The sequence below is a fragment of the Zalophus californianus genome, chromosome 6 (genome assembly GCF_009762305.2).
Source record: "Zalophus californianus isolate mZalCal1 chromosome 6, mZalCal1.pri.v2, whole genome shotgun sequence".
Classification (NCBI taxonomy): Eukaryota; Metazoa; Chordata; class Mammalia; order Carnivora; family Otariidae; genus Zalophus; species Zalophus californianus.
The window spans coordinates 3,216,216-3,230,290 of record NC_045600.1 but is presented as its reverse complement, the minus strand read 5'-3'; the positions used below and the strand labels follow the sequence as shown (position 1 = coordinate 3,230,290).

At 45.9% G+C, this 14,075-nt stretch overlaps 1 protein-coding gene across 1 annotated transcript in view; it reads right to left on the bottom strand.

Moving 5' to 3' along the window:
• The window catches only part of MOK (MOK protein kinase), a 59,599-nt gene that overhangs the window by 11,694 nt on the left and 33,830 nt on the right, over positions 1-14,075 (bottom strand). The window contains 4 exon segments of the mRNA XM_027570424.2: positions 1,082-1,130; positions 1,257-1,335; positions 11,850-11,920; positions 13,392-13,481. Of these exon segments, the coding sequence (XP_027426225.2) occupies positions 1,082-1,130; positions 1,257-1,335; positions 11,850-11,920; positions 13,392-13,481 (289 nt within the window).

Below are 14,075 nucleotides of genomic sequence, written 5' to 3'. Positions count from 1 at the left end.
TTTCGGATATGGCACAGATTTAAGGATTTTGGAATTACCAGTCAGGGAATTTAAAATCACTATGAGTGATCTGTTAAGGGCTCTAGTGGAAAAAGTAGATGATGGGAAAGCTCAGGGAAAGTTCAGATGGGAAATGCAAGCAGAGAGATAGAAACGCTAAGAAAGAATCCAAAGGAAGCACTAGAAATAAAAACCACTGCAACAGAAATAAAAATGACTTTGATAAGCTCATCCACAGGCTAAACAATCAAAGAAAGAATCAGTGAGCTGGAAGATGCTCCAACAGACACTTCCAAACTGAAATGCAGAGAGAACAAATAATGGCAAAAACAGAGAACAGCCAAGAACTGTGGGACAACTTCAAAAGGTGTGGTATTCACACTACAAGGGACAAATGTCAGAATGATGACGCTGAGGGAAAAATCCAGACAAAGAGCACATACTATAGATGCCGTTTAGAGAACATTCTAGAAAGTGCAAACTAATACATAATGACAGTCAGTCTTTGTCTGGGGACAACGGACAGGAGGGATGACCAAGGAGCACGGGGAACCTTCCCGGGGCAAGAGGTCTGCTTGCTCGGCTTTGACAATGGCCTCGTGTGTGTGTACATATTCCCAAACTTACCGGGCTGCAGGCTTCAAGTATGTACAGTTGACTTGGCTACGGACTGGGACAGACCTGAGCGCAAATCCTGACTCTTCTACTTTCACATGCACAGTGTTTGGAGGGATAATACGAATGGAGTTTATTTACCTATTATTTTTTTTAAGTAGTGTCTACACCCAACATGGGGCTTGAATTCATGACCCTGAAAGTCACACGCTCCACTGACTGAGGCAGCCCGGCGCCCCTGGGGTTTATTTTTGCCTATAGTAAGAGAAGAGTGCCTAAGATAATTTCCTTTCAGATGTACAGTTGTGTTGATGGCACTTATTAAATAAACCACTTTTTCCAACTGGGAGAAAACAACAGCATAACAAACACGGTGCCCAACTATCTGGGATTGAAAGCCTATCTAGTAAAAAGGTTTCCCATTCTACCTTTCTTCTGATGTCATTTTTTTTATGGAAGTTCTTACCTTTATTAATATATTTTCTGGCTTTACATCTCTGTGAAATATTCCACTTCTGCATTCAATATAAAAGGAAGGATAAAATTAATCTGTGCCTCATTCAAATTCTTTTACATTGAATTTTTAATGAATGTTAATACGTTTTATCAATTTGAGAGATGCCAAGTCTCCAAGAGCATACCTGTGCATATGATCAAGGGATTTACATAACTGGTACATATAGTGCATAATCTTTTTTTCTGACAATGGGTGTCTTCTCCCTGTGCAATCAAGGATATTGCCAAATATGGTCACCAATGATACATATCCCATTTTTTGAAAACAAAAATAGAATCTAACAATTTTATTTAATGATGTGTGAAAAATCTAAAAAACAACCTTTAGTGGGGCACCTGGGTGGCTCAGTCATTAAGCGTCTGCCTTCGGCTCAGGTCATGATCCCAAGGTCCTGGGATCGAGCCCCGCGTCGGGCTCCCTGCTCAGAGGAGAGTCTGCTTCTCCCTCTCCTCCCTGCTCCTACTTTCTCTTACTGTCTCTCTCTCTCAAATAAATAAATAAAATCTTAAAAAAATAAAATAAAATAAAAAACAACCTTTAGTAATTTCAGGAAATATGGAGTGTACATACTAAATACACCATTTAAAATTCTACATACTGGCATGATTTCATGTAAAATCCCCCATGCTTGCATTCTGATCACTACAGTCGTACTAAGTAATAAGCACTAGAGTAGTTTGGTCTGATAAACCCCACTCGAGCACCGCCCCCCCCACCAGTGCAGGCCTTCTGGAACACGCCCTTTCGAACTGTTGATTATGGAGTGTCAGGAGTCACTTGAAAATCCAGGGTTTTCCTCAGCTTCCAGTCTGGATTTTTTTTTTTTTTAAGATTTTATTTATTTGAGAGACAGAGAGAGCGAGCATGCTTGAGTGCAAGTGGGAGGAGGGACAGGTTCAAGCGGACTCCACCTCACATGACCCTGAGATCATGACCTGAGCTGAAACCAAGAGTCCATGCTTCACCAACTGAGTCACCCAGGTGCCCCTGGAGATTTCCATTTAGAGGGGGAGGGGTCACAGTTCCACAGGAGTGTGTTTGTAATGGAAGAAGACCCAGGATTGCTTTGCATTTCACAGCCCACTCTCCTCAGAGGGGAAGCAGCCATCGTTTGGCTTCCGTCTGCTCGTGCACACCCGCTCACCAGGCCTGGCTGCCTGTGGGGTTTTACGTCCTACAACTCTTAACACCACACTCCAGCATCACGGTTATCCTTGTTTCAGAAGATGTCGCATTTTACTTGATTTTAACTTCCAAAGGTGTGCATTTTTATTAAGTTTTAAATCTGAAAAACAACCATTCTCTCCTAACAATCCAGAAAACCACTTTCCCCTCTGTAAGCACATATCCTATTTGACATTTTTGCTCCTAAGTTTGCAATTTCTGTTGACAAATAAATTTATTCTTTTTCTCTCACTAGACAAGAATGTTTTCTGGTTTTTTTTTTTTTAAGATTTTATTTATTTATTTGACAGAGAGAGAGAGAGACAGCGAGAAAGGGAACACAAGCAGGGGGAGTGGGAGAGGAAGAAGCAGGCTTCCGCTGAGCAGGGAGCCCAACTCAGGGCTCCATCCCAGGACCCTGGGATCATGACCTGAGCCGAAGGCAGATGCTTAAGCGACTGAGCCACCCAGGCGCCCCAGGAATGTTTTCTGTTAATAGAAAGTAATTTAAATTACAAAATGTCTAAGTACAATTAGCTTTTTCGTAATACTGTAATCTTTTTATTCTGTTTCAAATAATTTATCACCCACTTTCTAGAATTTAAAAGAATTAAATGAAGACTTAGTCATCTTTCCCTAACTTGAGTAATTCTGTAACTTTATATTGAATTCCTATCTGTACAAAGATGAAAAGAAAGCAAAATTTCTCTTCTCCATCACATGTGCCGTTGGATGAAGCTTCCTGAAATCTGGTTCTTGTCCTGTGATGGGGTCTCACTGCCCACTGAATTAACCCGGCACTCGGGAACCCCTTCCTCCCAACCAGGGGCTCTCAGGCTCCAGGGGCAGCTGAATCCCCTGGGGGCTCGTGAAGACACAGGATGCCCCCCTGCCCCCCTGCCCCTAGGCATTTGGGGTCCAGCAGTTCTGCCTTAGGAACAAGTTTCCAGGTGTGGCTGCCAGGCCTGGACCCTCATTCTGAGAAGCACGCCCACCACATCCCTGTTTACTGAATGCTCTCGCCACATTCACCTGTAGATGCTCATCTGCACATGCCTCCAAAGCTCTCCTGCTTCATGGCTATGCTCAGGCCGTTCTGTTCTAGGAGCACCCTTCCCAGCCACCCAGACCTTACAGCATAAACTGGTCAGGACAGTCATCTGAACTTGCACTCAGGAAGGTGGAGTCTTCTAGGGAAAGTCTAACCCACCTAATCATCACCTAGGGATGCTTTAAAATGGCAATTCCCATGGGGCGCCTGGGTGGCTCAGTTGGTTAAGCCTCTGATTCTTGATTTAGGCTCAGGTCATGACCTCAGAATTGTCTACCTGTCCTTCTCCCTCTGCTCCTGCGTGTGTGCTCTCGCCCTCTCTCTCTCTCTCTCTCTCAAATAAATAAAACGTTTTAAAAAATAAAAAATAAATAAAAATAAAAAGGCGATTCCCAGCTCCAAACCCAGACCTAATGAATCACAAAACCAAATATATGGGCCAGGAATCTGCATTTCTCGGCTGCCCTCAGTCCCCAGTGAAAGATTCTCTGGGTGCTGACTCTTTGTTCCCCTGACACACATCCACCCATGGCCCTGCAGGTAAGGACATGGCTCCCCCGCCCCCATGCCCCTCCGTGAGAATCTCTGCCTACATGTGGGGGCTCCCGAGGGAGCGAGGTGCAGTGTGAACTGTGTGGGACCTTGGTCTGAATAATCGCAGAGTCCACACCCTTGACCAAGGGGGGGTTGCCTACCCATTCTCTCCAACGGTTTTTCAAAAACAAGATCCTAACTTTCCAGGCCCGAGACTCTATCTGGTTCCTAACAGATTCTTGTTCTCAAACATCTTGAAACAAATAGGAGAATTAATAATCCACTCATAAGCTCCTGTGTGAGTCTTCCTAAACACCAACAGACCGTGAACAGCGCCTCCGGACCAAGTTAGTTTTTGCAAGCTAATTTTTTAACCAAATATATCCTCGTTTAGAAGATTCTACACAATGTCATATACAATACCCAAAATGTAAAAAATATCTCCAGGAACACAATGATAAACGGCGGCATTTGTTGCTGGGACTAACTGAAGGAATGTGGCCACCAGGGTCGTCTGCACCGTAACGGAGTATCTCACACACACCCCTTCCCACAAGAGACCCCATCTGCAGGCCTGTGCCAGGCTCTCCCGTTCAGGCTTGGAGGGCCATGCTGAGGTCCAGCATGGCACATCAAATAAATGGTCTACCACACACACCTTGGCCCAGAGGCTGTGCCCATGGCACCAGGCATGCACACACTTGCCACAGCATCTTCCAAAGGAGAAGTCCGCATTATGGCACACCGATCTGAGGTTAGAGACCCCGCCCTGCGGGGGGCAGAAGGCAGGATGTCAGCCTCAGCTGGAGCTGGAGCCTGAGCCATCCCCCACCCCCGCACCCCTCCCTTTCAACCACGGCAAAGCTCAAGGACAGGTCCTCCAGCTCCGCTCTATGAAACCAGTTCATCCTCAACAAGTGCTGGAACGTCTGTGAAGTTCCACTTCCTCACCTCTACCACGGAGGCGAGCACACGGGACAGGAAGCCCAGGTGGTCCTGCAGAGCACATGCACTAAGCAAGGTTAACATAATACTAATGAGAAGGAGGACAGCAATCTGCGTGTACTGAAGACTGTGCAAGGGGCCACTGGTCTAAACATGGCACGCATTACTTTACTGACTCCTCACAACCACCTGAAGACTTAGACGCTAGGATCATTCCCATTTCACAGACTAGGACCAAGGCTCACAGGCCTGACCCAGAACTGCCATCCTCAGACACGCAGGACAAGGGCGCTCTGTGCTGTGGCCACACAGCCAAACTGCAGCCACACTTCCAGAAGCGACAGCATCAAAACTAACAGGATGGTGGCACGGGTTTGGAAGAAAATTCCAGCAACAAAAAGGCTGCATCATTCACACCCTGTCTGAATGGCAGAGACCTAACGCGTAAGGAAAATAAAGACATCGATTGTTGTGTCAAAATGTTTCAAGGAAGTGTTAGGAATGCCAAAAACAGATTTATTTCATTTCCACTTTCCTTTTTTTATATACACACGAAAGTGATCTGGGTGGAAACTGTCTAAAGAGATCCAAAGAGCTCTTTTAGTAAGAACAGAAGTAAAATTGCTAAGTAGATAAGAAAGCTATGTGTCAGAGGCGATTGGCCGTGTTTCCTCTTCTGTTAGTACATAAAAATTACAATCAGTAGGTCAGATTCATGAAATATAAAAATACAACTAAACTGATCTGACAACGGTAACGTTAGGCACACCAGTCATGTCGCAGAAGGCACACCGCCTAAGCTCCTCATGGATATGGAACTGTAATGCCACGTTTACAGTCAAACCACACTTGTTTTGCTTCTTCCTACTTGGTTCATTCCCCAATTCATGGATTTACTTCAGGGTGCCCACCCCACCCACAGCCTCTGAAAGGTACAACCCTAAGGGGACAAGGCCGGCCCACTGGACCTGTGACAGCCAGCATTCCAGCAGGGGGCCAATGACCGGGACTGCGGGGCCTCGCCCATCTGCTGCCAGTGGAGGCTCCCAGGGTCTGAGCGGCCCCGTCTGCCAAGAGAAGAGGGGAGGGGTGAGCAGAGGAGGAGAGGCGGGGGAGCACGTGGCTCTGCCGGGGGGTCAGTGGTGGCCTTGACAGTCAGACCTTTCCTGGTTCTGAGCTTCCTGCAGGAGGTGTGAGGTTTCACCATAAACTCCCTCTTTCGTATGGGAGCTACCTGAATGGCACATGCTCCTTGTGGTAAAACCCACCTACAGTACCCCGTATCTGTAACCATCAACTGCTGGACAGCTAACACTGGGCCGCACAGGGGACAGTGCTGAGCCCTGAGAGGACACCGAGGACGGAGCCAATAAGGCCTCGCCACAGGAGAGCAAACGGCCCGGTGGACAGAGTGGGACAAACAAGGAAGCAGATACACGGAAAGGAGAGGGAGATGCAGCGGGGGAGGGAAGGGGAGGTGAGGGAGCAAGCCTCCAAGGCTCTAAAGCAGGCACCGGAGGGTGGGGGCACAGTGACCTAGCCACTCACAAAGCAAAGTGATTTAACTTGAAACAGTTAAAAAACAAAACAAAAACAGAATCAGGTATGAGTTAAAGCAACAGATGCCTCTTGGGGTGGGGGGACGCCTGGCTGGCTCAGTGGGAAGAGTGTGCAACTCTTGATCTTAGGGTCATGGGCTTAAGTCCCACACTGGGTACAGAGATTATGTAAATAAATAAAACTTTAAAAAATAAAATAGATGCCTCTATAATCAGATTATTATCTTAACCAGTTTTTCCTATAAACTCAAGAGAGCCTCTTCTGCTGTAGGTGGCAGATGCCAGGCACCATATGCACAATGCACCCAAATAAACCAACTAGGATTGCTAGTGGTGTGGCTGGTGCCCAGGCATGCCAGCTACTCGCTCCCTTCCATGAAGGCACTTCCCTTCAAAGGCTGTTTGGCGGGCAGAACACCCTCGCCACCTCTTTGTTGGTCTCCCCACCACCATTCTTGCCCTCGCGGCTCACAATGGAGAGCCATCCCAACCCCGATCTCGCAGGCTAAGTGTGAAAGTCCAAAGCAATGTTCTTCGGGTTGCTTGTAGCTGGCAGCTGCAGATGTGATTGGGTTCTGCCTAAATCAGACCACTCAGGGAAGAGGATTCAGGCCCGAGTTACGGGGGCAGACAAGAGAAGGGAGAGCATCCAGTGTGAGCGCAGATGGTGATGAAGGCGGCCTCCTGACTGTGCAGAGGCAGTCGCCTCCTTGACAGCCCAATCCTGCAGAATCATTTTCAGAAGCTGCTTCCTGGATGCCACATCCAGAGCGTCTCTTCAGCGTCTCCCAGCGACTCTGTGAAGCCACCCATATCCATACATCCATTGCGGTTAAACTGGCGAGAATAGATGCTGTTGTTTGCAGTTGGAAGAGATGACCAATACGTCCACCTATGGCCCATTCACTCTTTAAAACATTCTTTAAACAGAAACATCCTTCTAAAAAGCATAGTCCATGAACTGATACTGGTCCAGGGCTGTTTGTTACTGGTTTAAGAGATGACAAAACTAAGAGCAACCGGGAACCTTTATGGCAATTCAACATTGCTGTGACATCCAAGCACATCATCATTTTTCCAGTATCTAATTTTTATGTATTTTACAAAAGTTCTGGTCCACAACAGATCAGGGGAAAAAACGAACAAAAAACTGTCTTCCACTATAGATAGTTTTAGAAGCGCTGGTCTACACCAATCGAAAGATGCTTCTCCCCTGCTTTAAAATCCACTAGTGCTTCCTGTTGAACTTAGAATAACCTGAATTCTTGGAATAACCTGGCCCTACCCACCCCACTGGCCCCTACCTACCTCATTGCCTATAACTCTCTTCCTTGTGCTCCAGCCACACTGGCCTCTTAACCTCATGGTGGCCTCAGGACCTTTGCACTAGCTGTCTCTGTCTGAAATACTCCGTCCCCATCACTCTGACATATGACCTGTTTTATTCACTCATAACACTTATCCCTGTCTCGAACTCTTTCTTGATTTACTTGTTCGGCGTCTCTCTCTTCCTCAGAGTGTGAGCCCACATGGGTGAGACCATGTCTGTCCCCACTGTGCCCACCTCCAGAGCAGAGGTTGGCAGGTAGCAGTGAATGAGACATCCTCTCCCTCATTTGCCTCCATCTGCCACTCCTCCAGGTGAAGCTCACAATCATCTCTGCCTCATCTGACACCTACTGGGCAAAGAGAAAATTGTCCCAAGCAATTCATTTCCTCTAATGATTGTGATTTTCATATAGTTTCTCTCTTCAACAGACTCTACACTCTTTATCAAAAAACGCATCTTCGGGGGAGCCTGGGTGGCTCAGTCGGTTAAGCATCTGCCTTTGGCTCAGGTCATGATCCCAGGGTCCTAGGATCGAGCCCCGCCTCGGGCTCCCTGCTCAGCGGGGAGTCTGCTTCTCCCTCTCACTCTCCCTCTGTCCCTCCCCCGTGTTCATGCTTGCTCTCTAAGTAAATAAAATCATTAAAAAAAATAAATCTTCTATTCTTTTTTTCTACCTTCACCAGATCTTGCACATCAATGTGCATCAAGTAGACAGCTCAATAAACACTGTGTGGTCATCCTCTCATGCCATTAATTGGCTCTTCGATATCTGACAGGGCTAGTCAATATTCTAATCATCTGAGAGTAGTCATTTGAGCGAAATGAACTGTCCTTCTAGTAGGAAAAGCTTTAGTGATCGACCCAGTTTTCAGTAAGTCAGTGTCGTCATCAACAAGAACAGATAATTAGCAGGTGCCTATTCACTGGAGGCAGTGAGCAGGGGGCCAGCAGGGGGACCCAGGGTAACGGTAGAGCGGGATGGTTAATGTTCCAGTCAGACTGGAGTGTTAGTTCTGGCTCAACTATTTACTAATAACTGAACCTTGGGTTCTCACTTATACCTTGAAGCCTCGATTTCCTCATCTGTAAAACGGAGATGACAATGATGAGGAGGACGAGGAAGCCAGGCACCGTGGGTTATCAAGAGGCTGTATGTATGATGGTTAAGGACACACACTCTGGAAGAGGCTGTCCAAGTCCAAACCCCATGTCCACCACTTACTAGGTACACAACCCTGGACAAGTTACCTCTCTCTGCCTCCATTTCTCCATCTTTAAAATGGGGATAGTAACGGCATCTGCCTGAATGGCTGTCGTGAAGGTAAAATGAGCTAATTCCTACAAAGGGCTAAGAAGAGCACCTGACAGGTGGTCGGCGTTCATGAACTGTTGGCTGTTAGAGTGATCACTGTATCTCATCAATTCTCAGGCAGATTTTTTTCCTCACATTTTAACATCTCTGAAATCACGATGCAATATTGCAATATTTAGTATCTTCCAGTGAATGCCTGCCATTTTCCCCATCTTTTAACATCTCTAAAACTAGGGTACCCCTGACAGCATCTTAGACTCTGTGCACTGAGCACAGCACTGGCGTATGGAAGACACTCAGCATTTATGTGATGAGCAAATGTCCATTGATCTACAATATAACATTCCTTTTTTTTTTTTTTTTTTTTAAAGTAGGCTGCACGGCCAGCCTGGAGCCCAACAAGGGGCTCAAAGTCACGACCCTGAGTGGAGATCAAGAGTCGGATGCTCAACCAACTGAGCCACCCGGGCACCCCGTAACATTCCATTTTCTACAATTTCTCTCTGTAGACAAATTCTGGAAGAAATGGATTCAATTTCTCCAATTATACAATTCCCCTACTACTGGAAATTAAAGATATTTCTTTCTTAATTTATTTGAGAGAGAGAGTGAGAGAGAGAGAGAGCACGAGAAGGGGGAGGGTCAGAGGGAGAAGCAGGCTCCCTACTGAGCAGGGAGCCCGATGCGGGACTCGATCCCGGGACTCCGGGATCATGACCTGAGCCGAAGGCAGTCGCTCAACCAACTGAGCCACCCAGGCGCCCAAAGATATTTCTAAACAAAGATTTCTCAAATGTCTAAACACATAGAAACTTGCTAGAAACGATCTCCTCCTCTCAAGTTTTGAAATTTCACACTCTCGGAAGCAACAACATAATTCTAATATAAGACACATCTCACACCAAGAGTCCCACTATTAAAAAAAAGTGATTATGTAGGGTAATGAAAAAGCAAAATGTTGGCTCATTGGTAAAAAAAAAAAATTATCAATGAAATAATAAGATTTGATGGTCGTTTCTCTTGATTTTGGGGGATCCTGTCCCGACACTGACAGACAGACGGACAGACAGGATCAAAGGGAACAATCTGTGTCAGACAGAATGTATGAGAAAATGTAATCACGGAACAACACCTCATTTATCCAGACTGTTGGGAATAGATGCTTAAAAGTGAAATTTCCAGATCAATAAGGTTTACTCCTTGAATGTGAAACTCTTCTCTATTGCCATCACTATAAGTGGGAATCTCTTCAAAACATTTTCTTTCTTCAGTTTCCTACTTTTTCCGTCATGTTACTGCCGTGGCATGCTGACCACCATCCACCACGCGGCTGGGCGTTCTCTAGCCCACCCTGGGGGCTGCCTGCCCAGCCTGCTCTCACTTCTGGTGGCATTGCTGCTGGCGTTGTCATGTTTTATATTTTCAGTTTCCTCGCCCACCAGGGACTGTCACCTGTCACTTTCTGTTACTGCTGATGGGCCAAGTTCTAGAAGCTCCTTCTAACCAATAGCTCTATTCTTAATAGGTTTTAAACCGAGAAACCCGATAACTTTGTTAGAATTGGACTTAAAACACAATTAAACAGATCCCTGAGTGATGGGCTTACCTATGAATAAAATGCACAAGGTCTGTAACATAAATACCATTCATTCCCAGATATAAGGCAGTCTCCTATTTTCTCAAAAAGATCCTAAAGTTTTTAGATCCAAAAGTTTTTCATCAACGTCTACAGATGTAGAAAAACTTGCCTATCTATGCTACTTATTTTATTAGTAATTTACTGAAGCACACATTTCAAATCACATGTAAAAAATACTAGTTTGATAACAAAGCTTTTTTCCACTTTCCCACATCATAACAATTTTATTTGAGCTCTTCACGTGCATCTGCAGCATCAGTGTCTTCTTCCTCACAAGAATAGCTTCTTGGTCTTAAAAATTTTACACAGCACACCATCTTCGGTTTGGCCTGAATTGTTTCAGATAATACAGCAGTTTTTAAATCATCTATGCTTCTGCCACTAAAATTCTATTCCGGCCATAACTACTCAGTCACTCACAGAACACGGAGCAGCTGATTTGTTTTCATCTGTCCAATAAGCACAATGTGATCTGTAAAATACCACACATCTGGTGCCGTTTCCCAGTGACATCTATGAGGCTCATTTGTCCTGACATCTAACACAACTGTGCAGCCAGACCCCCAGGGATATTTACTAAATGTGGGCCAACCATCTGCCTCCTTTTCTCTAGTTTCTTCAGGTGACCTCTCAGCCTCCAGAACCAGCCCCGACAGAGGCTGGCTCAGGCCCGTGTGCTTTCCTAAACAGTGCTTTATTGTTCAGAAGAAAGTAAGTGAGCACCCTGTAACCCGGGAGAGACTTTGTGAGGATCCAAACGGGAGGAGGTCGTCTCTCTTCAGAGGGATTATGCTTGGGGGCAAGCCTTGCCTTCTTTTGAGGCCAGAACAGAATGTTAACAGCAGCTGGACCCGGAGGCTGACCCCGGAGGGGCAGAGCGCCCCCTGCAGGGACCCGAGGTGGGGAAGGCCTGAGCTGGCTCTGCGGTTGGGAGCCATCCTCACCCGCCTCACCAGCCAGCCTGAAGGCATACGGCTTTACTTTTCTCATTGGCAGCCCTCCGTTTGGAGTAGACGAGAATGCCAGAAAAATACCTCCCAAGCGTGAAGTAGCTCAGTACCGTATATTTATATGTAACTACTGCACTCTGGTGGCTAACGATTTTGAGAAGGAAAACAAAGTATGTGTGAACTACAAGCTTTAAGAGGAGATCTTAGATTAGCTCGCAAATTATTCTACGTACCTCGTATTAGCTCATAAATATTCATGTCCATAAGTTCACATATTAGTGCAAGAGAACCAGATTTTCTGTCACTGAAGAAGAAAGCAGGTTTGTCAAAATGTTTTTTCTTGTCGTAATCAGAAAATATAATCAAATATTTAATTCATTTGTAAACATTTCTGGTAGACATAAAGCACTCCCGCATCAAAGGCTGAAGTGTCCTGACTGAAACAGAAGTTGTGATTTTCAATCAGTACTTCAGGTAAAATTCACTTAAAATAACAGTAAAACCTTAACTTGAAGCAAAAATTCTAAACACTTCCCCTCTTTTTAACGAGATGTGTCTTAAAAATATAAAATTAACTACCAGTAGAAAGGAGAAATGAGGTTGAGGAGTTGGCTAAGCAACACAGAGGAAAAAGAATTTAATTCATGCTCCATGACTGCAAATTTAATTTTAATTTCCCTAAATTCCTTCCATGTAACAGGGATAAATTATAATGGGGGAACAAAATCCACAAAGCAGTCAGGGGAAAAGGGAGAAAGACGGGTCACACCACACCCATGTGGTGTCCAGGCCTTGCCCGGGGTGGGGACAGAGGCCGCTGGCCGAGCTGGCACGACCCGGGCGGGGAGAACGTGGTGCTCCGGCCCCCGCTCAGGGTGCGTCCGGCGGGGACGGTGAGTCAGGAGCCCCGCGCGCCGTCCCGGGGAAGAGGCGCCTGTGAAGCACGGGCCGCGCAGGCAGTGACAGCCTCGGCCTGCAGTCTCCGGCCCCAGCCGCACTGACCTCTCAGGGCACTGCAGGCCGAGAGGCCACGCAGCTGTGACAAGACATTCCACCCTGAGTTTAAGACGGCTCCATCCTCTGATTAAAACCTGCCGCACTTGAACTGTCAGAGACCTGGCTGGGTTTAAAGCAGCCTGGAGGGCCTGAGAGAGGCTTCACCCGGCGTGCACCTTCTCGGGGCCACAGAAAGGCCGGTCCCAGGACGCTGGGTCCGAGTCCCTGGCTCAGAGATCAGAACTGCAGGCACCTGGGGATGAGCTGTGCTCTGCCTTCTTGATCAGCAGCTAAGCCTTAGGGAGGCTCTTCTAGAATTAGAAGAGAAATGAAAAGTCCCCTGGATTACATCAACCACAGGAAGGCAGCAGGTCTCACTGCCTGAGACAGTGCAGGCAGACCAGCTGGCGGGGATACAGCAGGGGCAGCCCTAGCCAGGTGACACCAGTCCTCTCCCAGGAGGCTGCCATCCACACTTGAGGCCTCGCCCGCCCAGGCCACTGTCTCCAGGGAAGCCTCCCTGAGCTACAGGAGGAGCCGTTTGAATTCTGTATGCTCTTGTGATAAGGAGTCACCTAAATGAAAGCATTTCCACAGTAGGAATCAGTTACGCATTTGTCCAAGTAAATACATATGTGACTTAAGATAAAATGAAAATTATTACTCCCTGAGCCACAAAGCAAATATTTTAAACGTCTAATCACAGTTTTCTTTCTTAAAAAGAGATTTAATTGTTCTTATCAAATTGAGATAATTTGTAAAGCCCCAAATATACTTACAAAACCACTTCATGCAACATAAGAATGTTAGGGTGTGGATTCAGGCGCCTCAGTGCTTGTACCTCCCGCAGACTGTTCACTTGCTCAATACTATTGTATAAGTAAAAATAAATAACTAGTTTATAATTTAAGTCAACTTTCAATTAGGGTTATTCAATCATTATTTATTACCCATGATCACAACTGAAAAACTCACAAATATTTCAAGCAAGTTAATCAGCTTATATTTCTCCCGTCAGCAGCTAAAGTTCAACACGTCTCGTTCTGCATTATTATCTGATAAAAACCAAGCTTCTTATAGCTTTGGACATATATTCAAATTTTCCCCATCTAAGCTCCTGAAAGAATACCCTGGTAGTTTCTTTTATAATTAATAAACATAGAAACAGACATTAAAATTTCCTATTAATCAGTTTCTGGGAACTAACAGGCTGAGCAACATGAATACCATCTGAAGTACCCATTTCAGATTTCCACGAACAGACCAGCCTTCCTCCTTGTCTTTAACGAACGCTGTACATGTTTTCAATTTCATTCAGCTGATGACTGGTATTCTCTTGGCAGCTGTGTCTACTGCTGGCTCTTCTTTATGAAGACTGATCTGCCCGGCACCATGTTCACACCCAAAGTCATACCAATATGAGTGTAACAGAAGTGGACGGGCTGAGGCTGGCTGTCACCCCT